The sequence below is a fragment of the Kogia breviceps genome, chromosome 2, assembly GCF_026419965.1.
Source record: "Kogia breviceps isolate mKogBre1 chromosome 2, mKogBre1 haplotype 1, whole genome shotgun sequence".
In the NCBI taxonomy this organism is placed as follows: Eukaryota; Metazoa; Chordata; class Mammalia; order Artiodactyla; family Physeteridae; genus Kogia; species Kogia breviceps.
In genome coordinates, this window is record NC_081311.1 from 114,547,961 (window position 1) to 114,565,791 (window position 17,831).

Genomic DNA, 17,831 nt, shown 5'->3' on the forward strand with positions numbered 1-17,831 from the left:
AATTTTTTAAAAAACTGAAAAAAATCCTGCATTAATGTGACCTGAGCATATATGTTTTCCTTAGATGTGGACTGTTTTTTTTTCTTTGCTAGATTTGCTTTCAGAACATAAATTGCATTCTAATCCTATTATTTTGTGATTAGTATCTATCATCCTCTAACGAGGAGTTCAGATGTTTATATACAGGCCAGGGAAGTGGTAAGGCTATCATTTAGTGAGATTTATTTATGAAGCCCATAAAACCTGCAAAAAGATTTCCTTTGATCGTTTAAAAGTTTATAGCTCTATTGCAACTTATTAAATGTGCATGTGTTTTGTTGCCCAGAAAATATACATATGTCAGAATGATCACTGAAATTTCAAACCAGCCCACCTCTCATTATGATTACTAAGGAAATTAAAAAACAACTAAATATTCAGATTTATTTAGATAAGTAAGAAGATTGAGATTACTAAAAATGTTTAAAGAATATTTGTCAGTTCTAGCTTTAGGGATTTTTGTGTGTCTTTGAAGTACCATACAAAGCTGTAACGTATGGGACAAACTTCATTATGTTTTCTGTGATTTTTGTCCTTGAATGTTGTATAAATTAAATTACAGTCATTTGATCCTAATTATATGTACCATACAAAGCTGTAACGTATGGGACAAACTTCATTATGTTTTCTGTGATTTTTGTCCTTGAATGTTGTATAAATTAAATTACAGTCATTTGATCCTAATTATATGGGATATAAAAATAACAATTATGTCTTGAAATGGGCAAAGTCACATTTGTACATATGAAACTCAATAAACAGTATATGTATTGTTTATTTTATATATATATATAGTATATATATATATATTCTCAAAGTTTCAAGCCTTAATATGACAAATGCATTGTCATATTTTATTTGAAATATTGTCAGTGCATTAAACTAAATATTTAGTTTAATGATTAATTTATTAAGTGTTTATTTTGTTCTCTACAATTTATGTTGTATGAGGAGAAATATTTCTACTTTTTTTGTTGACAGTATCTGCAAAAGTATATTATGAGCAATATTTTAAAAGCTTTTTAAAAAAAATTTCAGTAGCTATTATCTATTCCCAAATTTCTTTACTTTTAAAATTGTATATATTAGTCCAAGAAACGGTTCTTAATTTAAGTTGAAAAATGAATGAGTTCACTTTGTTCGAGTTAGTAGGAACTGATTCTTTTAGAAGGTACTGTGTGTCTGTTCATGTTTATTTTCTTTGCTGCAAATCCCATGCAGGTTCCCTTTTGCCTTGGTTACTAGTAAGTTCTGAGAAAATGTGGTAGAGTTTGAAGTAGCAAAAACATTTAATAGCTCCTAATTTGTTTCTCATCCGCATATATAGTACTCTGTTGCAATTTTAAAAAATCATTCTTTCTCACATGTAATACAAGAAACCTAAAATCCTCTTTGGAAGTAGATATTGTATAAATCACAAAATAAATTTTAAAATTATGTGGTAACTACAGAAGACAGCAGCAGAAGTCAAATTGATTTTTGCTACTTGTGGGCTGTCTAAATGTGTCATGAACAGACAAGTTGTATATTTTGGACTATGACTGAATCTTCCAGGTTCTTAAAACCACAACCTGTATTTTGCCATAAAATTTCTCAAAAAGAAGTAACAGGAGTATAATAAAAATTATTATGTGTAGAAATTGATAGAGTAGACAGAGAAGAGGAAGAGACAGTGAGCAACCCTATTTATTCATAGACATAGAAAAGAATTTCCATTTCAGATGAGAAGAGAAACCATTAATAAAACATTTTATATGGAGCTAACAATTCTGCAAAACATGGAGTAACTTTCCCTTATAGTTAATGTCATATTATCAAGATGCTAGAAATAGAATTGCTGAAGAATATTATTAGTATTATTATTAAGCCTACTTCTCCCTGGGTACATAAACATCACAAAGGGCTAGATACATACATTTTGGCTTATAAAATTGTAATGTGAACATAAATTTGCTTTATGAAACTTGTGGTTGACCCTCAGAGAAGCAATAATCCCTGGGAGCTCTCTCCAAAGTCAGAAATCCTCAACCACACACTAGCCACCTCTAAGGCCATAGGAATTTGCTATTTAAAAAATAGAGTGGAAAGTTCTCGGACTTAGCCTACCTACAAACCTTACAACAAAATCCACAATTAACATTTGCATCAGCTTAATAAAATATACAGAACATCGTATGGCAGTTATGAGATCCATCATTAACCTTCTTATCCAAAAATAAGCAGCCTGGAACCCTGTGGACCTCACTTTGCAAAATATTTGAAATTAAATGAAGATTAGAAAGATGCAGAGAGATGTTGGTAATGAACATGGGCTTCCTATATTTGACTTACAGGGAGTGGATAATGTAGACAACACTTCCAAATGTTACCTTGAACAAAGATTTCAATTAATATTTTTTTCTAAGAGAGGGTAAGATTTTGTCTCCTACTTCCTATCTGTGAGACCTTAAGTGAGTTAGTTCATTTCTGTGCACATCAGTTTCCTTATTGATAAATATAGAAATCAAAGTAGATACCTTATCAAGTTACTGTGACGATAATACAAGTTACATTAGCAGTGTTGGCACATAATAAGGGCTCAATAAACGTTAGCATGCCAGGCATTGAGATAAGAAGGCAGTGCTTGTACATAACTTTCACCTTCTTGTAAACAAAAAGTTATGTTCAATAAATAAGCAAGCAAGAAAGCACTCTTCAAATGAGAACCCTGGCTCACACCCATCTCAGATGAAGTAATTTAAATTTTTACATTTACTGCAGTGAGTTTTATATGATCTTCTAAAATAGACTCTTTCAAATCCTGGTAAGTTTTCATGAAGTTTTTAAAACAACCTTGGCCTCCAAGGTTGTTTTAAATTAAATTTAAAAATTTTTAAATTTAAAATTTTTAAAATTAAATTTTAATTTGCCCCCAATACTTGTAGTTCTTTCTTTTATTTTTATTTTTTATTGAATTTTAGTCAGATGAATGGATAAAGAAGATGTGGTGTATATATATATAATGGAATATTAGCCAAAAAGAAGAATGAAATAATGCCATTTGCAGGGGCGTGGAAGGACCTAGAGCATATTATGTTTAGTGAAAGAAGTCATACAGAGAAAGACAAATACTGTATGATATCACCTATGTGGAATCTAAAAAATAATACAAAAGAAGGTATATGCAAAACAGAAACAGAGTTATGGATGTAGAAAACAAACAAGTGGTTGCCAAAGGGGAGAGGGAAGGGGGAGGAGCAAATTAAGGGAGTTACAAACTACTATGTATAAAATAGATAAGCAACACGGATATATTGTATAGCACAGGGAATTACAGCTCATACTTGTAGTTATTGATGTTTCAACATTATTTCACAAGAAGTTCTTGGGAGAAAGAAAAGGTACAAAGAAAAGCAACGTGAAACAATTTCAGCTTGCTTTAAAAAAAAGATTTTTGTCTTATGGAATGCTGATAATATTGAAATATCTTAAAACAACAAATGTTGATTTCAGAAATACATATTGGAACAAAAGAGATAGGTCAATTAGATAAATTTCCTTTGGAAAATAGGCTAAAAATCAGTCTGACTGGTGGCCCTTTCATGTTAACAACGCTTGATTCTTTAGTGCCTTTAGGTCATATTTGGAATAAACATTTCTGTTAATGTTCTGCAACATTAATATTTGCACCATCCTTAGATATACATAGGTACGCACGGGCACGTTAAGTACACTGAACCTCTCCTTGACAAAGTTCGTTGGCAGGTGAGGAGGGCATTTTGTGAAGAGCTTGATTGAATTTAAAGTGTGCCAAGGTGGGATAATTTTTGCGGGCAGACAAATTATTCAAGTCAGGGATTATTTACAAAGAATTGATCCAATGTTAGCATGCCATTGAGAGTGAGGGGAGGAAAGGCCACGTGTATGTCTAGATTAATTCAGCCTACCACTTGTGGTTCATCACATTCCATGCAAGAAAAATTTTAGGTGATCCAAAATGAACACTATTATTTGAAGGACTAACATTCCTGAGGAATGAATAATTATTTTAATCAGAAGGTAATCATTAAGCAAAAATGGAATGCCTGACCTTGTATAGAAAGTCTCCCTCCCTTCCTGCCTCTTCCATTTCTTTGTTTTCATCTTGTGATAAAATTTATGAACTTTCTCCTCTTTTGTTTTCTTCCCACCACATTCTTTCAAATGCTTTTCTTTCTACTAATTCTGCTTTCTCAGTATGTTTGGGGCGTGGCTCCCCCACAGATACCAAAACAGGAGGATGCTCAAGTCCCTAATATAAAGTGAGTCGTGCCATGAATACAGTCTGTCCTCCATATCCGCAGGTTTCATATCCGCAGATAAGGAGGGCCAAATGTATTATTTTTCCTTCCTTTTCTCTTTCCATGCTCCCTGCCAGAATATTTTTTATTAAAATGAATAGTGTTTAGAAAAGATGTGTGTAAAGAGCTAACAGGGAGTTAAGGGTTATAAAAGATTGATGTAATAGATAATGTTTTGTTTTAGAAATAACAGTAAAAATTCATACTATAATGCAAAGAAACAAATAAAATAAAGCTTGCAGCATTTCTTTCACCATATTTCAAAAAGACTTTTATACCGTAGCAGAAGACATATGCCCCTGTATAAAATTAAGCTTTCTAGTATGTTTGAGACATTTTATTTAGTGCTAGGAATGCAGAATGAGGTTGTCGTTACTGTCCCTTGACTTGAGACACTATTCACCTTACAATGACCAGAGATACATCGCTTAACAGCCACCATTTACTTACCAACCTTGCATTCAAATGGGGAAAGCCATCCATCGAATGCACCAAAAAAGTTTTTCTTGACTTAATGAAGACACAGGCCTTTCCTTAAATGGCTATGTTGAAATATAAATTCCTAAGTTATACACTTATTTCCACTGGCTTCCCCTCAAGTGAACTCAACCTAAAATCTATCTATTAATTAGATTAATTATTCTACTTACTGTCTATTCTTTTAGTAAGAATGGGACTCTATCAGAGGTATCTCATTGGATACAAAGTGCAAGACTTGTATGATGCATTTTCTCTAACACCTAGTACAGCCTTACAAACATTAAAGCTCACAACCCATTTTTCGCAGTGATAGTAAAGAGAAATTATTCCTATTAAACAGGTCTAATTGCCTTTAAGAGACATCATAAGAACTAAAAATAGGGAAAGTATTATTATCTTTGTTATTGCACTCTGAGTTCTTAAGTATTCAATGTATGCTTTGTCTCTGGGTCTGTTTCCAGTGGCAAAACCCTTGTTAACAGGAATTAGATCAGATTATGATTGTGTAGTGGATATCTTAATTTTGTGTGTTTTCTTCATCAGATAATACATATCTGTATTAATTATATTATATCAGTGTGTATAAATAAACCCCAGAGCTATTTAGCTCTTTGTACTTTGCTCCTAGCTCTTTTGTCTTATGAACTACAGTATTGTATATCTCACTGTAATAACAGTGAATTACGTTTAGCAACATTGCCTTCTTTTATTAAAGGTGCATTTTAATTTGATGTTAGAAACAACCAGCTTTAAAAATGTGATGGGCTTTCATTTATTTTTAGATTCCTTTTGGAGATACACTTACCACAAAAATGTGCTCTGTGGGAATTTGGCAACCTAGCTGATGATAGGATAAATCATTTTTAGTTTAGCAAATGCTTCACTATTATGTTATTATTATTTACTATGTCAAAAAGGAAATATAATTTTTAGCTAGCTATGTGCATATGAGTCCAGCTATCGTTTGATAAAATGAGTCAAGTGGGAAAACTTCCATTTCTTTGTGATGACACATCAAATGTGTCCTTATCTCTAAAAACATTAAGGATGAAGGAGTGATAGTTTGTTTTTCTAGGTACTCTTAGAAGTAATAGAAAAATCTAAATTATGATATATTTATATTGCAGGAGCCAATGAGAAAGAAATAGCCCTAATGAATGGTTTGACTGTTAATTTACATCTTCTATTGGTAAGCTTCCTTTTCCACCAATGTTTAGTATACACTGTTTACGAATCTGACACTTTTCAATCTTTAATCCATGAGCATTTGGAGGTTTACTTATTTAAAAATAAGTTGTGAGGTTATTTTCATTTCTACCAGGAAATGCTGGACCATGATAGAATGGCTTCTTCGTAACCATGGGAGAGTTGACTTTGCAAAGAGCTTTAGAATAATGAATACCTCTTATCTCAGAACATAAGGAACAAGAGTCACAGTGGGTAAAAAGCAAAACTGCTGCACACACACAAAACAATGATGTACAAATGGTAGCAAACAGTGAGCTTTTCAGAAAGACAGTTTTCCAATATGCTGGGCTTTAGCAGGGTGGGACTATGGATTAGTATGTCTTTGTAGACTAATTTGGGGGGAGTAGATTAAAAAAGAATTAGAAAATAAAACTAAATTAGAGAAAAAGGACCAAGTACCTTAAATGAGTCACTGTGTTTAGGTGTTTCTTACATCCTAAGAACTTAATAATGTGTATGCCTTAGAATGTTAAATATATTATTGATTTGAAATATGGTACCTATAGTAATTGTCTGATGCTATGAAAAATTTGTATTTCATTTTTAAGTGAGATTTTGAAAACATGTCTACAGGACAAAGATGCACAGTTAAGATATTGATATTTTATTTTTATAAACTATAGACATGATTATTAAATATGCCTGAAGGAAAGTACTTGTGGAGTATGTTAACTATGATGGTAACAGCATAGTTTTCAGTTCAGACACCTCTGGCTTGGCACCCATCTAGGCTACTTAATACCTGTTTGACTTTGGACAAGGGTTTTGGCATTTCTCAATCTTAATTTTTTCCTCTGTAAAAATGAGGATGATAATACCTACCTCTACATGTGAAACATGATAATATGTGAAAATTACTTTAGCACCCTGGCCAGTGGTCAACATCCAATTAACAGTAGTAATCATCCTCATTGTTATTACTGTCAGTCAGTATTGCTTCTCCAGGAACTGTGGAGAAATGAAAAGGCCTCACTGAACACACGAGCTACTTCTCCCTGGTGTCTCTAGAAATGCCAAATGTTTCATTAGGGCAAAGGTACTTTCAGTTGGACCTAAAATTAGATTTCATAAAATCATAAAACTGTAGAAATCTTATATACTAGAAACCAAATCTGCAGTGCTAGATAAATCAATGTAAATAAAATATACACAGAACATGATATTTGTCTCATAATAGAGAAATTGTCATTAAACGCACTGGGAAGTTAATTTTTCAATTAACATTTAAGTAAAGTTTGAGAATGTGTTTTTATCTGATTCACATTTTCTCCCAAATTTGCTTTCCTATTGCTAAACATAATGAGCAAGTATCTTCTTCCGTTTTAGAATTTACTGGAAACAAGGCTAATCGGAGAAGGTACCTTTGACAGACATCTAGCTGTGTAATTAATTAATGCCTTTAAAATGCTGGAGATTATAAAATGAAAGTGTGGTATAAAATGAACAAATGTGTAAGTTGTGCATTAACGCATTTCTCAATAAATCCATTTCATTGCAGTTATCGTTTTTCAAGCCTACACCCAAACGGTATAAAATTCTCCTAGAAGCTAAAGCCTTCCCTTCAGATCATGTAAGGATTCTTCAAATTATATTTATATTCTTTCTACTCTTCCTAAAGGAGCATATCATTTGCTTGACTTGAATGTTTATTCACTAGTCTTTTCCAAGTAACCTTATAATAAAAAGATCTGTCAAATGCTTTTGATTTATGCATATTTTTATTGTAGCTTTATTTCTTTCGTTCAAGTAAAACATGTGTTAAAGGAGGAAAGAATTGAATGGGAACATTGATTGATTAGTCTTTTTAAAGACATTGAGCAAATCGCTGGTCTAAATTAAGTGCAGTTATAAATGTTTTATTAATTCTTGTTGCTGTTTTATTTTATGAAATTAAATCGATACATATACCAGTACTTAACCTTTTAGGTACATAAAGTAGGAATATAAACATTTATTTGTCCATTTGTTTTCATAGCACACTAGCATAATTATTGGTGCTTTATAATTTAAAAAAATGTATTAAGGACTAAAAGAATTTCTTGTGGTTCAAGAAAAAAAATCATGCTACTTTTTCAGGAATCACAGTTGGTAAGAAATATGATTGTTCCAGACACAGACACAGATTAAAGTATATTGCAGTTTTAGTGCTGTATTTCAGTTTTAGTACTGGAGAAACTTGATTTCTGTCTTTTCTAAGTATTCTAGTCCACACCTTGTAATTTTAAGGCACTTAATTAATGCAAATTAATAACCATGATCTTACTAAAAAGGATCAAACTCCTAACTTGAAAAACTTCAGGGTTCCTAAAATTTCTCATTCCCATTTATATCTTGGGCTCTCAATGAAGGGAACTTCTTGATGTCCTTTTCTTTTACTAGCTTACTCTTTCTAGGACAAGCCATTTCTGTACTCTCTGTTGGAGCCTAGCAAGTCCCCACTGCTCACTTTGGTTATTTTGTAAACCCTGTTTTGAATTGCATTAGATGATTTAATATCTTATTCTAAAAATCTCTTGTACTCCTAAAGTCTAGATGATCCCTACATTTCCATCCGTTTCTAATATTTTGTGTTTCAAAGAATGTTCAGACTGTTGCATGTAAATTATGTTAAGCAATTCTTCTCTGATATATTCTGTTTAGTCACTTTTAACCTTGACCTTGAATTTAATATAATAATTTGCTTTTATTGGTATTTTATTATTTTTTTCTGAGTTATTTCAATGTACTTCTGTACACTGGACTTGATTTAATAAATCTTCTTTCTTTTCCAGTATGCTATTGAGTCACAGCTTCAACTTCATGGACTTAACATTGAGAAAAGTATGCGGCTTATAAAGCCAAGAGAGGTATATGAGAAAGATAAATAAATATTCATCATTCTTCTATTTAGTATTGATTTTTTTCTTTATTTTCTTCAAAAGTTTATTATCTTCATTACTTTAATGGAAGTTTCAAGAAAGTATAAAAGGCCTTTACTCTGTTACTGTTAGGTCAGTTTGCTTAAAATAGAGAATTAACTCAGAAGTGTATTTATTTTAATTTTTCAAGGGCTATTACAAGCAAACTATTTTCCTATTAATACCACTGGAGTCTGACATATTCTTCAATGGGATGGGAGGAGATGACAAATTGCATACATAATTTTCAATTTTAAATGCCATTGCCTGTGGGTGCCATTGAAATCATGTTAAAAATTAGTGATACTTGTTGAAATTGAATGATGCCTATCTTTTATGCCCCTCTTAATCTAAGGATCAAATATTTTCCTCTGAGCTTGGCCTGGGGAATAGAAAGGGATGTGGTGTAGCAGAAAAAAATTAGGCTTAGAACCTTGCTATTACTCCCCAGGGAAATCTCAGACCCACCAACATACTGGGTATGTGACTTTCTGATAGTTACTTTATCTCTGAGATTCCTTTATATTTAAACAGACAACAAAGGAAATACCTAGTCAGGCTTGACCATATGTTCAAGGGCTAAAATACTGTGAACTTTACATTAATAAAGATATAAAGCTAAGTTGTACATGTTTTGACCTATAAACCCTGCATCTTGTGTAGTTTTGGCACCAAGAGATCCACACAGAATAAATTTTAGGTTTCACATATGTACGATGCTCCCAGGCTGTTAAACCAGTGTTTGAACATTTATTTCTTTCAACCCAGAACTAATTTGAGAAATTAAAGGTCTACTCTATTTACTTCTATTTGCTAACATGCAATAAATTAATGGAATAGAAAGTTCTCACAGCTTTGGAACAACATCTACTTTCATATGTTATATATAAATTGCTTATTTCCAGCAAAAATGAGCATAGCCACTAATATATCACAAGTTTTTACTTTAAAAGTGACAAGTGGGGACTTCCCTTGTGGTCCAGTGGTTTAGAATCTGCTTTCCAATGCAAGGGACATGGGTTCGCTCCCTGGTCAGGGAACTAGGATCCCACATGCTGCAGGGCAACTAAGCCCACCCGCCGCCACCTAGACAGAAGCCCGCACTCCATAACGATAGATCCTTCATTCCATAACGAGGATCCCACGTGCTGCAACCAGGACCCAATGAAGCCAAATAAATAAATAAATAAATAAATAAAATGAAATAGGGAACAAACTTACAGTTTCCAGTGGGGAAAGGTGGGAGGACAGGGCGGAGGGGAGGGATAAATTAGGAGTTTGGGGTTGACACACACACTACTATATATAAGGTAGATAACCAACAAGACCTACTGTATAGCACAGGGAAATATACTCAATATTTAAGAAAATAATAAAAGTGACAAGTATGGTAGAGCTGTATAAGTTAATCATAATTTGGGGACCACTCTTTAGCATTACTGGATTAGAGCATGTCAACATGAGAGAGAACCATATCTATTATTGAAAAATATATTTCTTATTTGCTTAATAATGATTCTTTAGAGAAATAAAGTATTAGTATATATAACACTTTCCTTACTTTGTTTTTGAAATTATGGTGGACAAACTGTATTAGCTTCCTCTAAAGGAAAAAAAGAGTTTGGGGTTATGATATTATTAATTTTACTCTGAAGTTTTTCTTAGAATCACTGAAATCCTTTTCTTTATGTATAAAGTATGCATCACTTAATAATTCAAAGATTTCATTGTCAATCCTATTTTTATAGATTATCATTTTGTAAACAAGTCTCAGACTATTAGCAGAAATTACAGTATAATTATATTTGTGATACATATTATATATGCCTAATGCGGGATACAGTAACTGGCAGATAGTAAGTTACCAAAAATTAAAAATAATTGAAGGAAAATTCATTAATGCCTTAATGAGTTTTCCCACATATTAATGTAGTTAATGATGCTTTGACTTCATAATCATGTCAGATTTAGCACTGTATAAAATTCATGAAGACTTCATAAATAGATGAGAATTATCAGGATACAAATAGACTATGTGTATCTAGGTGAGTTATTTTCACTCAAGTTGTTTATAAGACCAAATCTATATCCATTCACAATTTTCAGAAAGTTACTGATCATTAGTCTTAGGTGGGGAGTTGTGGGGGAAACGTAACTTTGATAATATTGAGTTTTATTGATATTTTCTTCATGTTTGGATCTTGATGTTTAGATTGGTGTGGAGGAGATTTTACTCTTAAACTAATAGAAAATATTGGTTAAGTTACACTCAGATGAATGATGTATATGTGCCCTTTTTTTCTGGAAAAAAATGATATCAGATTGATAAGTAAAATACTAATTTCCAAGAAATTTGCCTTGACATTTAATATTTTATAGACATCCTGTACTTTCTGGTATTTTATTTGATGGGAATAAGAAGGAAACAATCTATAAGTATGTAAATAGTAAAGATTAAGTGAAAAACTGAAGAATAAAATCAAGCAGTAGGGTTGCAAAGATACTCTATAAACTTCTTTTTTACTATTTTATTATCATTTCTTAATAACAAAAAGATATTCAAACACATGCTCTTGCCCGATTTTTGAAGATTATTAATCTGAAAAAAATTATCTTTGATTTTTCTTATGGTAGCAAAGATCTCAAGGTGAATTTTAGATTGGGAAATGTAAAGGGACAAATTTGCTGTTGCGGATATAATGTAACTTGTGCCTAACGTGACTTTAGGGGGAAGAAACACTGAGATTAGAGGATATCCTTGAAGTAATTGAGAATGAAGGTGACTCTATTGCAGTGATCCTGTTCAGTGGTCTGCATTTTTATACTGGCCAGCTCTTTAATATGCCTGCCATCACAAAAGCCGGACAAGCAAAGGTATGTACGTCATTTCCTCCTTTGCCCCTTGTCCAGAACATCACTCTATAGGAGTATTCAACTGCACTTCTAGTAAAATACCTTTGTTTGTGTCTGTGTAAAATTATTTAAAGAGTTTAAAAAAACAGTAAGATATATATCATATATATGATATATGACATATATATGATATATGACATATATATTAAATATATCTTAAAATATATATATTTTGCTTCAAGCATCTCTATTTAAACCTCTTTTTGTCAATTCTGTGGTCTTACCTCCTTAGTAGCATCTGCTTTTCCAATGTCTACCTCTAATCAGCAGTATAGGTGACCTTCCTGTAAGTGATGTCATTGGTACAGATCTGCTCAGTCAGCAGGAAGCAGACAATACTTAGGATAGTAACAATATACTAGGACTGTTAGAAGCTCAACTCTGGTGCTTTGTCATACTATAACTCATTCTATATATAATTCATGCTCATTAACACTATGTACCTGAAAAAGGGGAGATGGGGAATAGAAGTTTATCAGTAGATGGAGTTTTACCCAGTTTACTTTAGGAAGCCATTATACTGCCTATAATGAGCAATTATCCCTCAATACTACTGAATAACACTTACATAGTTTACTATTGTGAAAGAGTAACTCTTTATATATAAATGCTTGTAAGAAAGTGTTTTTAGTATTTGTTTGCCTGAAAAAAAAAAAAGAAATCAGAGGAACAACATTAAACAGTTACAATTTGTATTTAAAATCTTTAAATAACAGTTCTATTTGATTCAGCAATCAAATCAAGTATTTTAAAAGGTGACAACTGAATTATACTCTGAACATTAATAAGTTATGGGATTAATATATGTGTGATATCTAGTTAATATACTCAGTTATTGAAGCTAATGAATGGAACTAATGAAAAGAAATTTAGCTCTGTTATCAGCAGTCTCTAGGAATTTCCAACCAAGGCTTCCAACTGGTTTGATGGATAACTGTGAAAGTGGTGCATTATGAAAGATATAAAGATAATGTCTTCTTAATTTAGATATTAAATGTTAAGTCCCAAAATAAAGGGAGGCCAATAAAATATCATATTTTAAAATGTTATGCAAGTAATCAGAAGTCCCTGATTGCCTTAGTATACATGCATGTCTCATTAAACTTCACAGAAGTGAGGCAGGATGGTAAAGAAGAAAGATCATGGGTTTTGGAATCACTCAGTCTAAAATTCATATCTTGGCTAGGTCATTTAATTCTTACATGATCTCAAGAAAGCTAGTTACTTGACTTTTCTGAGTTTCTGTTTTCAAAACTGTTAATTTGGGATAACTGGACCCACTTCATAAATGCAGTGTTGATTATGAAGAGTATAAAATAGCTCTTGGATTGTACACATTCTACTGTTAAATGGCGGTTCCTTCCCGCCTTCCACTGTCCTCAACAAATATGAAGTTATAGAAAGTGGCCTAAATAAACATTTTCTTTCATTTCCCATTAAAAATAAAAATAAACTTGTTTAGTGGATGTTATATGTATTCTTATTCTTAACTACTTTGCTTACTAAAACCATTCTCTCAGTATTTTGCACGCTTTTGTTCATGTAAAAAATATGGTTAAGTGCCTACCAGGTAAAACTCTCATTGAGTTTTCAGTCAAAGAAAGGAAGGTAGGAATGAGCAGTTCCATATAAATGTAACTGCACAGGAGTGATAGATACTATGTGAGTGAAATGGTGATCTAGCAGATTTCAATTTATCCATTATCAAAATTATTTTAACAGACATTTATACTCTTGCTAGACAATCCCCTCCATTCTCAATGGAGATTTAGAAAAATTCTTTATAATGTAGACTTACATAGCTCTCTTGGGTGGTCTATGAAGATAAAGCTGAAGAGAGAGACAAAGAGAAAATTAAAGGTGTCAATCAAGAAAGAGTTGGGAAATTCGAGGGGAAAAAAAAGCCAAAAAAGAGCCACTGTTAGGAACGGCTAAGTGACATAAAAAAGACGAAAGTTTCCAGAAGTATGGCTGGAACCAAAAATGATGGATTAATAAAAGTCAACAAGAGTAGATTCTGAAGTAGAAAATTCATATGAAAAGGAAGTGGGGATAGGAATTTTGAAAAATATATTATTAAAGAAATACATGTATACCAAAAAAAGCAGAAATCATAAGTGGCTTGATGAAATATTTTGAACCCTTATAGCCATCACCCACATCAACAAACTTCTAGAACATTTATAACACTCAGAATCCTCCCTCTCCCAAATACTGCCTATTACCTCCTCTCCTGATTTCTAACCATATATAAAATATATATATATAATATATATAATATATATGTAAATATATATATATATAATATATATAATATATATAAGCTTTGCCCATCTTTGAACTGTATATGAATGGATTAACATATATTCTTTTGTGTCTTGCTTATTTGCTATTATATTTGTGAGGTTCATCCATATTGTATGTAGCAGTTTTGCCTGTTTTTCTTTTCACTTCACTATATTATTATAGTGTATGAAATAGATCACAATTTACTTTTTTCCATTCTAATCAGAATAGATATTTGAGTTTCATTTCCATTTGAGGGCCATTACAATAAATTCTACTGTGAACATTCTTATAAATTTCTTTGGGTATACCTTCATACCCATTTCTGTTAAGTATATACCTAGAATTAGAATCCCTGGAACATAAGTATGTGTATGTTAAATCCTAATCAACAATGCCAACTTTCCAAATGTTTGTATCAATTTGTCATATACTCCCACTAGCATGTATGAGTTTCTGTTGCTCTTCATTCTCACCAATAGCAAATCTGATTAGTTTGTAATAATAATTCATTGTAGTTTTAATATGCACTTTTCTGACTATTGATGAGATTGAGGATCTTTCAAATGTGTACTAGCTGTCTCAGAATCTTCTTTTATGAAATGCTTATTCAAGTGTCTTGCCCAATTTTGTATTTGGTAATCTGTCTTTTTGTTGTACATGGTATAGAAATTGACTCTGATGGAAAGAGAAAATACAAGATTTCTAGTGACCATCTAAAGGGAAAAATAAATAAATTAATAAAAGGACAGTTAGTAGGATGGCTTTGACTCACATAATGAATTTAGAGAATGCTGAGACTTTTGTAATTGAGGAGAAGCCCTGGGATGGTGACAAGTGTGAGAGGCCAAAGAAAATTAAGCATAAGATCAGGCTAGAGAGCCATATTATAAGGGAAGGCCAGCATGTGAAAAGATACATCAGTTTGAAGACACACTTTCATATTTTGTCTTAGAAGCTATCTACTTAATTTTATATTATTGACCAACCTACCATCTTGGAGCTCTGCCTTACTTCTATATTTATATGTATTTTTTATATACTATTACTAATTTCTACTAATAATTTCTTTTTGTCTACACTCACTGAATGTTCCCCATTGTCCTTTGAATTACTATCCCTAAAGATTTTTAACCACTGCCACGACTCAGCTCTCACTGTCAAGTAAAATCTGCAGGCTACTCACACACTTGAAAATTGTTATTTATGAGCATCTGCTTATTACACCTGGAAGTCCTATATGCACCTTGAGATCAGTGTGTTCCAGACTTGTCTCCCTCCAGAATATCCCTACTGATTGTTTCATGCCACCATCCTTATGGACCTTTAGACTCAACTCTGACATTTTCCTGTTCTTTACCTTTTCAACCAATCACTTCTTAATTCTACCCTCTCAGGGTTAGTCTTTCCTTTAATATTCCTGAATCACTTATGAAGGTTTTCAGCTGCAAGAAACAAAATCCCAGAGAAAAATTAGCCAAAGATTAGGGATTTATTTTTCTCACCACAGAAGACTTGAGGCAGGAGGCTGCTAGGATGCACTCAGCAACTGAGTAGTGTTTGTGTGACATCTCCAGGGCTTTCTTAGATTTTCTTCAGTCTTTTCATGTCATGGTCACAAGGAGAGTTGTCCCAAATCCAGATATCACAATTCTATTTACAGCAGAGAGAAAGACGAAGGGATAAGTAGCAGTACAGCTTTATCTGTCCCTTTCATCCAAAGTGCAAAGTCTTTCCCAGAAAAACCTAGCAGTTTCCTGTTTATGATTCATTGCCTTCTGAAGTAGTAGTTTCAAAGAAGCATGAGTAAAGGAGTTTTTAGCTTTTATGGCCCTATAGTAGACAGAGGCTGAGAAGAGAGTTTGGGGTTAACTTACTGACAATACTTCTTGCATTTCCCGATTACACACCCGTGGAGCATCATTGTTTTTAATGTTTCCCTCTCCTCTTCTAGCCCTCTTTAATTATTTTCCTTTTTTTCTCCCTTCCTTCCTTCCTCCTTCCCTCCCTTCTTTTTTTCTTTCTTTTATTTTCTTTTTTGCCTCATTTCACAAAACATTTGAAAAAAATTCATGGAAAATTGATTAGGCTCCATAATGAAATATAAAGAGAGCGAAATAAAGAGAAAATCTATATCATCTGGTGAAATGAATAGGTTCCCCACAAATTATAATTTCTCAAGTTGAATTATGATAAGAAATAGGTAATTAGAAATTACTGTCAATGGAAACTCTTGGTGTATAAGGTAGACTAAGTCTTGGTGACAATTAAATAGAGCCATAAATGCCTTCACTGTGATAGATGTTTTTTTCTTGCTCATGCAGCAGTCAGGGATCAGCTTTCTCCAGTGCAATGATTCAGGTTACCAGTGGTTCAGGGTTGTATCCTATGGCTTTCATACCCTAGAGCTTCTGTCAGTATTCAGCCAAAGAAATGGGATTTAAAGGGGAATACTAACATCTTAAAAACATTAGCTTAACAATGAAAAAATTTATTTCCACTTATATTCCCTCGACTAACACATGGTCATTTTTTGGAAATTAAGTATATTTGTGTGCTTAAGAAGAACAGTTATTAGCCTTGCCACACCTGGAATTCAGGCATTTTTGGTTGCTGATGGAGTAGAATACTTATTCTGAAATGCAGTATAGCATTTGCATTAATGAAATGTTTAGATAGTAGAGACAGAAACAGATCTGGCCTTGAACCCACATCTTTCCATTAGCTTCTAGCATAGTTTAAATGGCTTAATTCATTTACCAATATGACTTCATTTCTCCACTTAACAAATGGGGAAGGTAATAGTGCCTACTTCATTGGTTTGTTCTACTGAGAAACAAGGAACTATTCCTAAAACACTTAGTACTTAGTGCATTGTAAGTAATCAGTAAACGTTATCAATATATAAAAAAATCACATTGGCATATCCAACCTACAAAAAAATAATGAATCCTTAGAAAGTGAAATATTAAGAACTTTAAACTAAACTCTCATTAGACACTTCTACTCTAGATTATAAAAGAAAACAATTATCTAAGCAGCATGGTTAGGACTCAATAGACTGGACTGAAAACTTTAAAGTCTGGGTAATGGACTGATAAAAATTTTAATAATCTTATCCCTAAAACAACTCAGTGCCAACTGCTTGCTTTCTACCTTCCCTCACCAATGCCACATAAAATGGCCTATAGCACTCTGGAATTCATGGTGCCTGGCAGACAGTGGTGCCAAATAAATATTTTTTGAGTGAATGAATGATTGATTCCCTTATTTATCACATCTTTTATACAATCTTACTCTACCTTATATGGATGCTGGCATGTTAGTTTTCTTTTAGCCTACTGAAAATTGAAATGCAAATGACAGCCAAAAAGAAGACTGAATTTTGCAAACCTGTGCTTTGCTTTATTAGCTTCTACCTTGTTATGTGTCACTCTCTACTGGGTATGAGTACAAACATCTCTTAGACCCAACTATAAGTTGCCTAAATTATTATTATTATTTTTTTTGTGGTACGCTGGCCTCTCACTGTTGTGGCCTCTCCCGTTGAGGAGCACAGGCTCCGGACGCACAAGCTCAGCGGCCATGGCTCACGAGCCCAGCCGCTCCGCGGCATGTGGGATCTTCCCGGACCGGGACACGAACCTGC

General features: G+C 32.8%; 1 protein-coding gene across 4 annotated transcripts in view; it reads left to right on the forward strand.

Moving 5' to 3' along the window:
* KYNU (kynureninase) overlaps positions 1 to 17,831 on the forward strand; it is a 103,991-nt gene that overhangs the window by 35,720 nt on the left and 50,440 nt on the right. For all 4 annotated transcript variants that reach the window (XM_067027504.1, XM_067027503.1, XM_067027506.1 and 1 more), the window contains 4 exons: positions 5,966 to 6,027; positions 7,585 to 7,656; positions 8,858 to 8,932; positions 11,711 to 11,857. In XM_067027504.1, coding sequence (XP_066883605.1) covers positions 5,966 to 6,027; positions 7,585 to 7,656; positions 8,858 to 8,932; positions 11,711 to 11,857 — 356 coding nt within the window. The remainder of the gene's footprint in view (positions 1 to 5,965; positions 6,028 to 7,584; positions 7,657 to 8,857; positions 8,933 to 11,710; positions 11,858 to 17,831) is intronic.